Source organism: Oreochromis niloticus, linkage group LG11 (assembly GCF_001858045.2).
Source record: "Oreochromis niloticus isolate F11D_XX linkage group LG11, O_niloticus_UMD_NMBU, whole genome shotgun sequence".
Taxonomy (NCBI): domain Eukaryota; kingdom Metazoa; phylum Chordata; class Actinopteri; order Cichliformes; family Cichlidae; genus Oreochromis; species Oreochromis niloticus.
This window is the reverse complement of record NC_031976.2, coordinates 30,646,368-30,660,834: the sequence shown is the minus strand read 5'-3', so window position 1 is coordinate 30,660,834 and position 14,467 is coordinate 30,646,368. Positions and strand designations below refer to the sequence as shown.

At 39.4% G+C, this 14,467-nt stretch overlaps 1 protein-coding gene across 4 annotated transcripts in view; it reads left to right on the top strand.

Moving 5' to 3' along the window:
- bbs9 (Bardet-Biedl syndrome 9) overlaps positions 1-14,467 on the top strand; it is a 168,768-nt gene that overhangs the window by 25,682 nt on the left and 128,619 nt on the right. For all 4 annotated transcript variants that reach the window (XR_003222283.1, XM_003450309.4, XM_019364688.2 and 1 more), the window contains exons 10-13: positions 1,047-1,228; positions 2,231-2,307; positions 2,418-2,471; positions 2,580-2,682. Coding sequence is in view for 3 of the 4 variants with exons in the window: in XM_003450309.4 (XP_003450357.1) it covers positions 1,047-1,228; positions 2,231-2,307; positions 2,418-2,471; positions 2,580-2,682 (416 nt within the window). In the remaining variant the exon portion in view is untranslated. The remainder of the gene's footprint in view (positions 1-1,046; positions 1,229-2,230; positions 2,308-2,417; positions 2,472-2,579; positions 2,683-14,467) is intronic.

Below are 14,467 nucleotides of genomic sequence, written 5' to 3'. Positions count from 1 at the left end.
CATGTTACTGACTGGTTGCCAGTTAAGCTAATTAGTTTCAAAATGTTCTGCTTGGTACTACTAACTTTTCCAGCCCTTTTTTGCCCCTGGCCCACTTTGCTATGACATGTTGCTACCATCACATTAAATAAAATATGGGTTTATGAGATTTGCGCTTCATTGCATTCCGTTTTTATTTACATTTTATACATTTTTTGGAACTAGTGTTGTACACTACGACAATAGTTTGAGAAATATTTTAAAACATTAAGACACTGGAACAAACAGTGTACACAGTGCCACATTTTTTCTTTTTTTTAAAGATTGAAATAAATTCTGGCAACATAGTTTTGTATTGTCACATATCTTGTTTGTATGTATTATCTAACACTGCTGGTAGATTATGTGGGTCCCTTTAGTTGATTTGTAAGCCACCATCTTTCTCTCAGTTGAACTTGGAGCTATTATTCAGCATGATGTATGTGTGTGTGTGTCTGTGTGTTTTAAATAAATGTGAGAGCCATCACTTTTATGAATGTGTTTCTGTAGCAGTTGGTCATGGCTCTATGAATGTAAATTTTTCTGTGTACGTGTGTGCCCGCGCGTGTGCGTGACAGAGTGTTTCCGCAGCAGTAAAGTGAAAGTTTTATGCCCCCTCAGACGCCCTCCTGTGCAGGTGTGGAGCCGGCTGCTGCTCTTGACCTGAACCCCCTCATGTGTGGGTCTGAGTGTATGTGTTATCGTCTCACTGGACTGGAACAGAAAACACACACATACACACACAACACATCTGCAACCAGTTAGCACACACACAGTTAAAACACATTATTGCATCACTCAGCATTTCTTCATGCTCTCCCTCGTTTCATCTGGTTCCATATTATAAATTAGTTCTGAACTTTACATTCAGTTTTTCTAAAAGGATTAAATAAGCATTTTGCTCACTTGTTTTAAAGCAGCAAACAACAAATTTTGAACTACAGTAGACCTTTTTGGCAGACGTTCTTGACTAATGACTAATAGCACACTGGGAAAAAGTTAACTTTCCTCTTCTCTGCTCTTCTCAGGGATGTGAAGGGAGTCGTGGTCAGTCTGAGTTCAGATGGTCATCTTCTGTGCTCTTACATGGGTACAGATCCCTCTTTCTTTTCAACTCCGAAGGTGGATGCCAGGGAGGCTGACTACGAGCAGGTGGAAGCTGAGATGAAGAAACTGCAGAAATTCATCCGAGAAGCCACCAGGACTCAGGGTAGGAGACTGCTGGAAGCATAATACAGATTTTCTAATTATCACAATACCAAAATATGCCCTTAAGAGGCAACTTTTGATAATTCTTGTCTGATTCTAGGTTTATTAAATCATATTGTCATTCTTAAGTGACTAGTTCTTTGAATCAATTGACTGTCTACATTCGCTTTAAAGTTGGTAAAATTTCCCACTGGAGTATCTGAGCAGCAAATATCTGATACTTTTAGTCTTTAAGGTGACCTTTTATGTTCATTCTTAGCTCCATATTTGAAATCCTGGACTCTGCTAGAGTGGCTTTGCTTGATTTACAGTTCAAAATGATTCACAGTTCTTTTTTTTATCTTAGACTAAGATCTGGTCAAGTCACTAAGAATAAAAAGAATATCCACATTGAATTTTACTGAAAATATCCACCTTAGTTTCACTTGATATTTGTCACCTGGTTGTCAACACCCCACCTGCAGTGCATCCATACCTCACCAGTTGGGTTTGCCCCACAGTTTGACAACCACTGGTTTAAGCTAACTGCCTTCTGAATGGGAAACAGAAGCCTTGGAAAGAGGTGGGAGGGGCTGCTGTGCTCATAGCCAGGTCTGTGTAAGAGAGTGAGAGAGTATGAGATGACCATAATTAAGAAATTACCTTTTTTGACATCTAACAGGTCCAGGAGGTTTAGAGCAGTCTGAGGCTTCTGGCTCTTGTACATACACTGACCTCATTATTTGAGACTGGCCATGTTTAATATGAGCATCAATGACTGTAACAGTGTGTGTGTGTATATAAAATAAATATAAGAAGGCCACACAAGGTTTAATTTAAACTGCTTTAAACTGCCTTTAACAACAAGTCAATGTGAATTTTATCTTTTGTCCTCTCTGTATTCTGGTTGATTTGTTTGCAAACTGACCAAGTACCATGCCATCTTTCAAAATGTGGTGAAGTGCTGTATTGACTAATAAACACATCGGTTTAGTGTTTTGAGATTAAACTGTTGGTATTTCAGACATTTTGCCCAAAACTGATAGTGAGGATGACCTGTGCATTACTACCACCGTTTCCTCCAGCATGGACAACCCATCGGTAAACAAACACAAAACACACATAAAAAAACAAACTCACATTCGCACATTTAGATGCATATGCAATAATAAACATAGAAAGTCATATTTCCCTTTAATATCTGTCCATAGCAAGCCCTGATCCACGATATCAACGGTCTGCCTGTCCCCTCAGTGACCGTACAGGTGAACCTTTAAAATCATTGTTTCTCCTCTCGGTTTGTGTGTCAGAATTTTATCTGCCCTTTACCAGTATCCTGTCTACATCTAACATCATCATTTTTCTCTTTCCAGGTGAAGGTGAAAGCCAGTAGTGTGGTGAAGTCATCTAAGCTGAGCATTGGTGTCCAGCCTCCTCTGGCAGTCACTCAGGAGCAGTTTGTCCTTGAGGCCATGGGTCAGTTAATTGTAGCTGTAGTCTTTATATGCGAGTTATGATTGGGCATCTGTCTATGTGTATGCCTGTAAAACCTTTTCTTCTTCCTTTTCCTATTGTTGGTTCCAATTATCTGATATTCTGATCTGTTTCTGGGATTTCTGCCTTTGTCCATGGAGACAGGGGCATTGACAAATAGACAGGTTTAGCTAGAGGTGGTAGAGTTGAAAATCCCAAGGTTTTCATTGGGAATGACCAAAATGTACAGATTAAGAATGATCATGTCAGAGGGGCAGTTCAGGTTGGGTTTTAAACGCTTGAAAAATGTGTGAAAGTAACCTTTTCTAATTTGTGTGAACTAGTTCCTTTAAATCATGATTGTCCTGATGGAAAATTAGTGAAACAGAATGCCAGCACTAAAGAAAAACCATATTGCAGAAAGGAATACATGTTTAATAGCAAATCTGACATATAACCTTTAGCGGTAATTAGTACCTTTTTCTTCTTGAGGAGACGTGTAGTATTGGCGAAATGCACAAAATTAATGGAGAAATGCCAAGGAAAGAATGTAAGGGTGTATCGTATAGGAATACAATGACTGCATTTTTATGGAAACTCTAAGCAGCTGGTTTGGTGTATGATCTTTCATCATCCAGTGTCATCAATCACTTTTTGTTCTTTTGCAGCCTCAGTCCATCTCTGAATCATTTGAGGGCACACCCACACACACACACACACACACACACACATTTTATCCATTCCTCCTCCTTTTACAGATGAATACGTTGGCCCCGACTGAGTGAGAGGTGTGGGTTTGTTTTCTCAGCTCTTATCAGTCAGTTTTACTCATATGTGTTCTGTAGTCTAGCTGCTGGCCACTGAGCCCAGACAGCGGTAACTTTGAAATGAATTACCCAGACACTGCACACACATAGCCTACTAACCCCAAACACTGATATCTTCTGTCGGCTCATTAAAAGAACATTATTCATCCTGTAATACACTGTTAGCCATCCATCCACTTTGAGCTGTCTGTATGTCCTCTGTTTTGTTCTGTTTGATTTTTTTTAACATGTACTCTGTGTGCATAATGTAAAGCAGTTGGAGGGAGTTTTTTTAAAATTTTTTTTTATCAGAACGTCCTTATAGTGCGATGAGAACATACTTTTAAAAAATGTGTGGGCCTGTTGGGAGTTAAACCTCTAACCCTGTTGGTGTCGGTGCTTTGCGCTGCCTGTTAGTCTACATATGGAGTGGGACTCTTAATCTTAGCAGCGTTCAGTCACGCCTACAGATTGCTAGCAGTTTGAACCAGTTGTTTCTTCTGTTGCATTTATGTATCTGTTTAATTTTCCTTTAGGAGGCTTAATTATAAGCTTCCCAAGACAATAAAAACAAGACAAGTGAGTAATAAGTTTCTTACTATTAGTAGGAGTCGGATCAGTAGGAGTTTGTGCAACTTTTTTTTTCTCAGGCTAGATGTTTCTTTATAAACCAACAACCACAAGAAAGGCCGGTCTTTCAACCTCGCTGTTCTTGTCACTCTCTTCTGTGGTACCGAGATCATATTTCTAAGTAGCTGCATATGATCATCTGTCCAGATTCTTGCTATTGTGGTTACACGTGGCTTTCCAAGCATCTAGATGTTATTTGTCTTCATGCCACCCAGAGTCTTTTTGTGTTATGGCTCTTTTAGACTGTCCACCACAGTTTTAAAAATTTGTCACTTTTCAAAAACACAGAACATCAGAATATGTCTTCATGCTAAGACAGCTTAGGAAAAATCTTTTAAAATCTGCTATCAGACTCAAAATTGGACTCCATTCCACATACAAAAGTGCTGTCCATATTTTGCATTTAGCAATCTGCAACTGAGTGAAGAATAAAGTCAGGAGTGACAGAATTATAGCATGGACCCAGTAATTTCCTGTTGTAAATGAGGGTGCTAAAATGAACATTGTTGTCAGTGGAATCAAAGTCTAAGTCATTAAAATGATGAGAAGCATCTTCCTTGTTTAAAAAAAAAAAAAAAAAAGCACAGAAAAAAAAAGCCATGATTCATTGATATGACGCAGATGGCATGCAGATCAACACGGATGGTGTGTCTCTGAAGAATTCTTGTGTGTGAAAACAAACTTTTAGGAATGAATCCTCTAACTGACTTGTGTGCCAAATTTAACAACACCCAAAATGCAGCCTTGAATAAGCTGCTCCAAACAAAAAAGCAGCTTTATCATGGCACTTTTATCTCATTCCAGAAAGGTAACTGAGGTTATTGCCTCACTTTGTAGCTTGGTTAGTTGGCATTTTGCAGTTTAAAGTTTTGTACAAACAAAACACTGTCAAGTTGCCTTATGATTTACAGAACTGTCCCCGTGAGGGTGTAAATCTCACTAGAGATGTGGTCATATGTCAAATGACGCACAACAGGTTGTGCAAGTTATTGTGGATGGTGTTGGCTGTCATTTTTCGAATCCATGCACACAGGCACAGAAGCTGGTTTATTCCCAGAACATGGTTCTTTTTAACTTTAAGACTGGTCTCGGCTTTTGCCGAAACAGTCATCCATCACAGAGGAGTATTCCCGGAGTTTTTTGAGAAGGACCAGAATGGACTGTGAATTTATGATTTCAAGATGTGAACAGTATTCTCAGGCGGTTTGAACACCATCCATTTATTCTGAGCTCTGACTCAAAGTGACCACTGGTTTACCATGATTCATAAAGTGTCATGCAGAAATGTAATGCATTTTACCACAGGCATTCTTATCTCTACATATACTATACATGACCCGTCCAGCTGTTAATGAAACCATGATGCACTTTTTGAACAACAGTTTCTATTAAATTCTTGTGTCAGCTTTCATTAATATTGATCCCTTTTCATATGTCTCGTATTTCATATTATTTGCCATATTTTATGCTGCACATTTAATTCCACCCTTTTCTATTTTTCTATCAGTTTTAATCCAGACTTTCTCCATATGTATATTTTTTACCACTAATGCTACGGTGCTAGAAGTGTATATTACGTATGTCAGCAGTATCCTCATTTGGATATCTCCAATCATTAATACGTTTTTTTCACATTTTTTTACTGCTCCATCAGATGTGGTAGTACAGTTCCTTATGTTCTGCTCTAACTAATTCAAGATGCAGTTTGAGAAAATAACACGTATGTAAGATTCCAGGTGGACCACATTCGCTCAATTCTCACCAGCCACTTTTGTACACCTATTTTGCTGCTTGTTAACACAAACATTTAGTCGGCCAATCACAAGAGAGCAACTTAATATACTGAGGAATGTAGACCTGTTGAAGTTTAAACCAAGTATCAGAACTGGGAAGAAAGGTGGATTAAGGGGCTTTGGATGTAACACGGTTGCTGGTGACAGATGGGCTGGTCTCAGTATTTCACAGACTTCTTGAATTTTCCTGCGCAACCATCTCCAGGGTTTAAAGAGGATGTTCTACACAGATGAGAATGGCCAGTCATCTTCGGACCTGACAGGAAGGCAACACTACTTAAAAAAAAAAACTTTCAGTGCAACCGAGTCATCCTAAAGAGCATCTCTGAATGCACAACATGTTAAAGCAGATGGACTGCAGCAGCAGAAGACCACACCAGTTGCCTATTTTGTTAGGTAAGAACCGAAAACTGAGGCTACGGTTCACATAGGGTCACCAAAACTGAACATAAGAAGATTGGAAAAACATCGCGTAGTCCAAAGAGTTGCGGTTTCTGCTATGAACTTCAATGGTCGGGTCAGAATTTGGTGTAAGCAACATGGATCGATCCTGCCTTGTATCAATGGTTTTCTGGTGGTTTGTGCGACATTTTCTTGTCACCCTTTGGCACCTTGAACATTGTTTAAGTACCACAGCCTACCTGAGTATTGTTGCTGACCATGTCCATCCCTTTGTGAGGATTTAGTCATCTCATGATGCTTCAAGCAATGTGCCATATCACAAACTCAAATCATCTCAAAGTGGTTTCTTGAACATGGCAATGGAGTGCTGCCTGAGGGCCTAAAGATCACACCCCCATCCATAAATGGTTTTGGCCCTTCTCTTGGGGTGTCTGAATTTCTTTGGAATTTTACATTAAGAAATATAATTCTTAACTTGTTGAAATTGTTGCCCTTGCAGTCTTTCACAGACCGTTAAATTGTTTCATATGTTGTTTATATGTAGTTGCGTTACCATTTAACCTCACTATCAGTAAAATAAGTCATAATTAATAGTTTCTTTACCATAGAGGACTTTTCTTGTGTTAAAAACTCTTTTAGAAGTTCTGCATGTCGTGGTTCTGGGTCATTTGAGATAGAACTTTGAGTTTCTTGTTTTTGGTGTCATTTTGTATTATTTAGGTTCATTTAGTAGTCTTGAGTTTATTCTGTGTTTTGAGTTTCTTATGTTCCCAGTTTGGTTCCTTGCCTCTTAGGTTCCTCTTGTGTCTCTGTCCTGTGTCCTTCTTGTTTACCTTTTCTGTTCCCATGTTCCCCTCCATGTGTTCATCCCATGCCTCCCCTGTCTGTCATGTTAATCCATGTTTTACCAGCCTGTCATGTGTCCCCCTCTCACTCTCTTGTCCCCCCTCGCTTCCTCTCTTGTCCTCTCTCGTGTGTCCCTTCAGTCGTCTGCCTTTCCTCCACTCCTGTGTCAAACTCGTGTGTCAGTCTCACTGTTTCCTGTTTTATTGTGACAGTCTTGCGTTCCATGTTCAGTGTGTTTCAGTTTTGGTCCCCTTCTCTCGTTAGTTAGATCACATTCAGGTGTGTTCCCTCCTGTGGTTTGTTCCCTCGTTTGCCCTCTTGTGTATTTATGTCTGCGTCTCCCTCTGTCCTGTGTCGTGATCTCCCTCATGGCTCTGTGTTTCTCCGTGCATTCAGTTCCTTAGTTTCTCCTGGTTTAGTTTGTATTATTCCCTGTCCAGCACTGCTTGAATCAAATTTAAATTAACACACATTTTTAAAAATAACAGTTTTCAGTTTTTACATTTAGTACATTTTCTTCTTAGTATTTCGGATTAAATTTAATTTTAAATGATTTGCGAATGACTGCATTTCTGTTTTTAATTTTTAACTTCTTTGGAAACAAGGTTGTGCAATGATCCACATAATCAGTGGCTGACTTTTACAAGATGGTTTTTAGACCCTTTGATTGAAGCAGTCAACATATTGCTGCAATTGAATAACACACTGCAAGTATGCAAAGGTCACGAATGACTTCTTATTTAAAGCTTCCCATCTCATGTGAATAAACAAACTAAAAGCTTAAGAAAAAGTTGGTTGGATAAATACTTCCATGTCTGAACAGACAATAAAACGTGTGCCAAAAAAAAGAATCCAACAAAATCAAAAGTAACTTTATTGGACACGAAGCCAAAACAGGTTAAAACAAAAATCCAGGCTCGGATGGTTTGGTTGTTCTGGTTTTTTCTTCTTGGCAGCTGTTTTCAAGTTTTCACCGTTTATATGGAAGATCAGAGGCTATGACTCACTGCACTGTCACGTTTACACCACTAAAGAGATGCTTTGTTTACATGGGTTTAGGTAGCGGTCAGACGGGTCAGATTCAGAAGCCTGCAGTCAAGCACATAGGCACACATACTGTCACAGACCTCATTTCAGCACTCACACATGCATAACCATGGATGCATGCACGTGCCACACAGTGCACTGTTCAAATATAGACACACACACACACACACACACACACACAATCAAAGTATCTGTGTGTGTGTTTATGTCACGTTCTTTTGTTTTTCTGCACACAGAAATCTGGCGGCGGCTTTCAGTAGTCATTCAGCAGTTCTCTGCTGAGAAACATGAGAGCTGCTACATACACACAAACACATTGCATACAATCGTGTTTCCATAGCTGCAGAGGACATTACATGACTTACATTACGCTTCCTGGAGTCTTACCCTAACCCTAACCATCACCACTGCTTGCTTATGTACACACAGTGTATATATACACTTTATGTCATTCTTTTTTCCTTTCTTAACTCTCTTCTCTGCCTCTCGCTGGCCTGCTCTGGGCCAGCCTGGCGTGGATCAGCACTGCAAGAGCTGAACCACTTCTGCTGACCCTCAGTGGTCAGATTTGGCCCTAAGGCGAGTGCTTTACATCAGTTAAAGTCCTGAAAATAAGGAAAAATAGATTAATGGAAGCTTTGTGAGTTGTAATGAATACCAGGACATGACTTAAAGGAACTGGATCCCAGTCCCATAGCCAGAGTTTACTCTGTGATTTGTCCAGAAAATTGCACCCTGCTTTATGGATTGCAGGGGAAGTGGCTGCTGAGCTGTAGATGGAATAGCGCCTGGTGTAAACAGTGCACCATGTACACAGAAGTAAATCATATTGACTATCACCATTAAAAATACAATGCTGCAAAAAATTACTTCCATTACCCGGAAATTTTTTATTAATTTTACTGCTTTATTGTTGAGGTACAAACAGGCAGCTTTGAGTCAGGCTTCTGGCATTAATGCACTCAAGTTGGGTTTTTTTTTCTGTTTTTCTGTTTTTCTGTGCTTTAAATTGGTCTCCTGTTTTTAAAAGCATTTAGCAGCAGGAATAAAAATAGCTGTGGCAGTCAGAGCTTTGTTACTGAGATTAATAAATGCCATGTCATCTTCCCATGCCAGAAACAGAAAAAAATAACCACAGAGACATCAAGTTTGGATGAGACTGGTGCAGCAATAAAGGTTGCTGTAGCTGAATTTCAGAAATAACGGCTCTTAAATCATATTTGTAAATCTGCTGTCATGATACACATTAACCATTCCCATCAACTGCTGACAATCCCTTGTTAACGGGACAGATGTGTCACTTGGTTTTGATTTGTTGGGATAAAATAAAAGCAAAATGTACAGATGCCCTTAAAGGAAAAAAAAAAGTTTTCCTCCAGTGAGGATGTACTGACTTTACTGCAAAAATTAAGCCCATTTGAAGGAGCAAAGGTTTTCGTAATGATCATCATGTAACTACAAACTGAAATCCCCCTGATCTAAGATGAGCATATGTAGTTCCAGTCTATTTCATTTAGTGTTTTAGCGACTACATCTAGAACTTTAGAGAGCTTTATTTCTCAGTTACGTACAGTACAAATCTCCTGCTTCTCTTTTTCTCTCTTGTTCTTTTCGTGACTCATTTTGACCATTTTTGCATAAAAGAAACAAAGCCAGAGGGAAAAACAGATACAAATACTAGTGACGAAGGAGCAGGTGCTATAAGAAAATGTGGCTGCAATTTTGAGAAACACTAGCAACACTAAAAACAATAACAGTGTTAGGGACGACACCTCGCGTGTCTGCATTTCATCACTTTTCTTTTTGTGTCCTCCTTTATTATTTCCCTACAATGCAACATGCAAGGTTTGTCTTTGCTCAGATGTAAACATGCAAACATCGCATGCACGTTCACAAATTTTTGGCATACGGGATTCATCTCCGTGGAAACAGTATGTTTTTTTTTTCCTGCTACAGCTGTTGCGTATCTGTTTGTGTGCTAGCTGCTGCCCCATGTGTCTTTGATTCTCTAGCTCAGTTTGCGTCCACGCTTGTTTGCAAGAGTGTGTGTTCACTGTAAGTGCAAGTGTCAACACAAGTTTATTTCCAAACTTTTTTGCTGAGATTTGTCACACAGTGCTTTACTGCAAATAAAGAACGACCAGTGGTGATGCATGTGTGTGTGCGCGCGCACAAACAAACATGCATGAGGACCGGTTGTGCAAAGAGGAGGGGAGGTAGCGCCTTCTGACTTTTATTGTTATTCCAGTTTTTATTCGTCTCAGATGGCGACTCAATCCCCTGTTCACCACACACTGCCTCCTTTGTTCTCACTCTCGCCTTCCTACTCTCGCTCTCTCCCTTCTCTCTCTCCCTTTCCATCTTTTCCTTTCTTTCCTCCTCTCTTTCATTTGTCATTTTGCCCTTTAGTGACTTTAAATGCCTTCTTCCTCCTGTTATCCGGTTTACTTCCCCCTGTTTTCCGTAATACCTTTCATTATTGTTCATTGTCTTTTCTCTGTAGTCGACTGTATGCAATAATATGCAGATAATATTGTATTTTTTTATAATTTGACTCACTCTAAGGCTGTAGCTCGTTTCATTTTAAGGTCAATGTCAAATGGCAAAGGAGTGATGAGATGGCTTTTATCAGCTGGAACATGCAGTTAGCTGGACTGCAATTAGAGTGACAACTAAACATTTAGGTATGCATAATACATAACTTGTTATTGAAGCTGTGTGGAATAACAATAATATACACAAACATATTTGCAGTTAAGATAAATATATACAACTCTTATACAATCAAAAACTTTGGAGCTAGTCTTTCTGTTTGGAGAGAGTGTGTTTTTGTGTGGTTAGCATGGAACACAGTATTAATGTAGAGGAGTCCAACATTTTAATCTAACTTAGAAATTAAACACATACCAACTGTGTAGTTTTGTAGTTTGGCATTGATTGTGTGTATTTTATTTGAAATCATTAATTATCAATGTGTTTTAGTTGTTTTGATAGTCTAATGCAGTCTTTGTACACCCGCACACCTCCTTTTTCTGTAGCTGTTACTTTTACAACTGCTTACAGTTATTTCAGCTGCTGTTCTTTAAGGTTCAGTAGGGATGCATCCATAGATCCTCGCTTGTCTTTCTGAGGAATGGTTCTTGTGAAACTCACACGTGTTGACTTTTGCAAATTAGGAACAGTCAAATTACATTAAATTGATTTTTATCACCGTAAATGCTCATGTGCAGTTTACTGATTTACTGCACCTGAAAAAATAAAGTATAATATAATGCATTTGTATTTATATGCTATCATATTTTATTTTTTAATACCATTAAATGGATATTCACCATTGCCTATCTATTCTGTCTGATCCATCCTCTTGTCTAAGCAGTTCAAGTTGCTTGAGTCTGCCTGCTGATACAGAAACAAATAGACTCAAAAACCTGTTTGTCTCAGCTGCTGGTGGTCTTTTAAATTTCTCTGAATTTGTAATTTGGTGTTTTTTATCTTATATTTATTGCTGTTGTGTTTTTTCTGTTATCATTTATTTTTTATTGTTGTTTGATGATCTTTGCTTTACTGTACAGCAAATCACCCCTTGCAAGTAATCTTCTTGATCCTTTGCAGCACCACGGTGCTGCAGTGATTAGCACCGTTGCTATAGAGCAAAAAAGTTTAGGGTTTGAACCTGTTGGTCTGCTGGGCGACTACATGTTGTCCCTGTAATGTGCCTGAGTGGGTTTTCTCCTGGTACTCTGGCTTCCTGTCACAGTCCAAAGACATTAATTTGTAATTCTGAATTAGCAGTAGTAATGTTATGACCTTGAATAGTTATCTGTCTTTTTGTGTTTTCACTGTGATGAACTGGCAACCCAGTCAGGGTGGATCCCGCTTTTTGTCCTGTGCCAGGTGGGATAGGCTCTGGCCCATCTTTGAATCTAGTCATACAAATGATTAAAAAATGGATACATAAAGAGGTTTTCACTATATTTTTGTCTTCATCCATATTAGATCATTTGCACACATGTTGCAACAGAGTCATCCTCATTATCAAAGCCTATGTTATTGTGCTTTAATCTAAAGAAGCTAATTCTTCTATGAGTACAATTTTTGTATTTCTGAGTGGACATTAGGTTAAGTGGACAGACCCGACACAGTGATGTGACCTAATCCTGACCTGAATAGGTCAAAGGTCAATGTTTAACACCACACTGATGGTGTTTTCTGCTACAGAATGACATCAGTGACTCCACACTCATACTTGCACACAAGCCAGGTATCCCTCAGATTTGAATATCAGTATTTTGTTTTAATCAAAATGCAGTTATATATACATAACTTTTTCCCATCTGCTTGTGTGGCATAGAGCTCATCTCCACCCTCTTGACTTCTGACCTCTTGTTCTAAAGTCAGTGGTCAGTTTAACCTAATCTGTCAAGTGTTATAACCTGAACCCTGATAGCTACAGCGCTACAGCGCCCTTTGAACCTAGAATGAACTCACACATGTAAGCTCACATAATTAAAGCAAAGCAGAGATCAAGTCTTTCTTTTTTTTTTAATGAAAGAATGAGTGGGAGGAAGATGGGGGGATAATACACAGTGAAAAAGTGACAAAAAGAAAACAGTCAGTGAGGATGAAATAAGAGGTGAAGAAAGGTCCAGAAAGAAGCAGGTTAAAATGAGGGCAGAGCAGGAAAGGTGGTAAAGTGGGGGATTTTAGTCTGCTTTGTCAACTCGTTTTGTTGGCAACACTGATAATGGTTTAATGTGCCTGAGAACACTTGAACCAGTCTAAAGTCTCTGACTGGGTTGGTCTTTGGGGTCACACAGACACGTTACCTGATGCTCACAGGTTTGACGCCCACAACCTGTCCAGATGTGCCTGAATATATAATGACAAACTGAAGCGAGAAAAAGAAAACTGAGAGAAAGAAAGGAGAGGAAAAAAAGCAAAGAAGAGGGATTACTTTGTGTCTTTTTGGTCTTGTTTGTTGGTCTTAATGGGCCTGGGAACACTTAAAGCACTTAAACCAGTCTGACCAGTGTGACCTCCAGGGCACACGGGTTAAAAGCCTTCTGCTGACAGACAGAATGACAGGTAGGGAGGGGCCAAGGGAAGTGAAAAGAAAGCTAGAGAGAACGGTAAAACACTGAGGTGGAGGAAAGAGTCGTAGCAACAAGGATGTGAAAGACAGAAATAAGGGGAGAGAATAAAAGTAAAGCTAGAGGAGACTTTGTTAGATCCTGATGGCAGCACTGTTTTATCTGCAATCTTTATTTAATGGTCAATCACATTGTCTTTAAAATCCTCAGCACGGTCATTGTTTCTTCCAGACAAATTACTTGTAATTCTCCTTATTGTAGGTTGAACACAAGACTCTATGTGTGTACACTCACATGCCTGCCAGTTGTGAACGTGTGATCCTGTCTGCACAAATTTGGGCACCAATTGCATAGTCCAGCGAAAAGTTTAACAGTCACTCAGCCGTGGAGTCCACATCTATCTGTACCTCCGTCTGTTCCTAGCCAAACTTTTGCTCAACTATCTTGCCCAGTTTAGTCTGAAATGTACATTTTACAGTGCTGGCGTTTATGCAAATTAATATGTTGCTACAAACTTTTTATTTACTCAACACATCACTTGATCATCAGAAAAAAAACCCATAAAGTGAAGTCCTGCTTCCAGTTTCAGGTCACAACTCTAATAACACAACAGAAAAGAATAGTTCAACATTTTCAAGTGTTATGTGTGTGAAAATGTGTGATAAGTTCTTCAACTTCCAGCCCATGAAAACCACACATTCTTAGGTTTTTGATTCTGTGTTCAAGTTTTATATTTAATATACAGGCATGAGTGGTACCAGCTGTCCAATCTCTTACTCAGCTCAATAAGCCTATTCTGCACAATGTAGCCTTCAAGGGATCTTTGTCTTACTGGTGATTTTTAGTTTTTACACTTATCGTTAGTGTCACCACTGATATTAAAAATCCCCAAATTGGCTGGGGTCTAGCTGTTACACAGAAAAGATGAAAAGGTTGAACAGAAGATCGATCTCTCAGAAGAGGCTGAGATGGGAGGAGAGAGGGGGGAAAAGGAGATGGATGCTTGGTGGGAGAAGTGAGGAGAGCAGTGTGGGAGAAGGATGAGATCAGCTGAGAGAGGAGGTCATGCTGTCAGTACATCTGAAGAGTGCGGAGAAAGTCTCTCTCTCTGCTTTTTATCGTTTATCTTCTCTTCTGTCAGTCGTCGTCGTCTCGCCTTTCATCTCCTCTCATC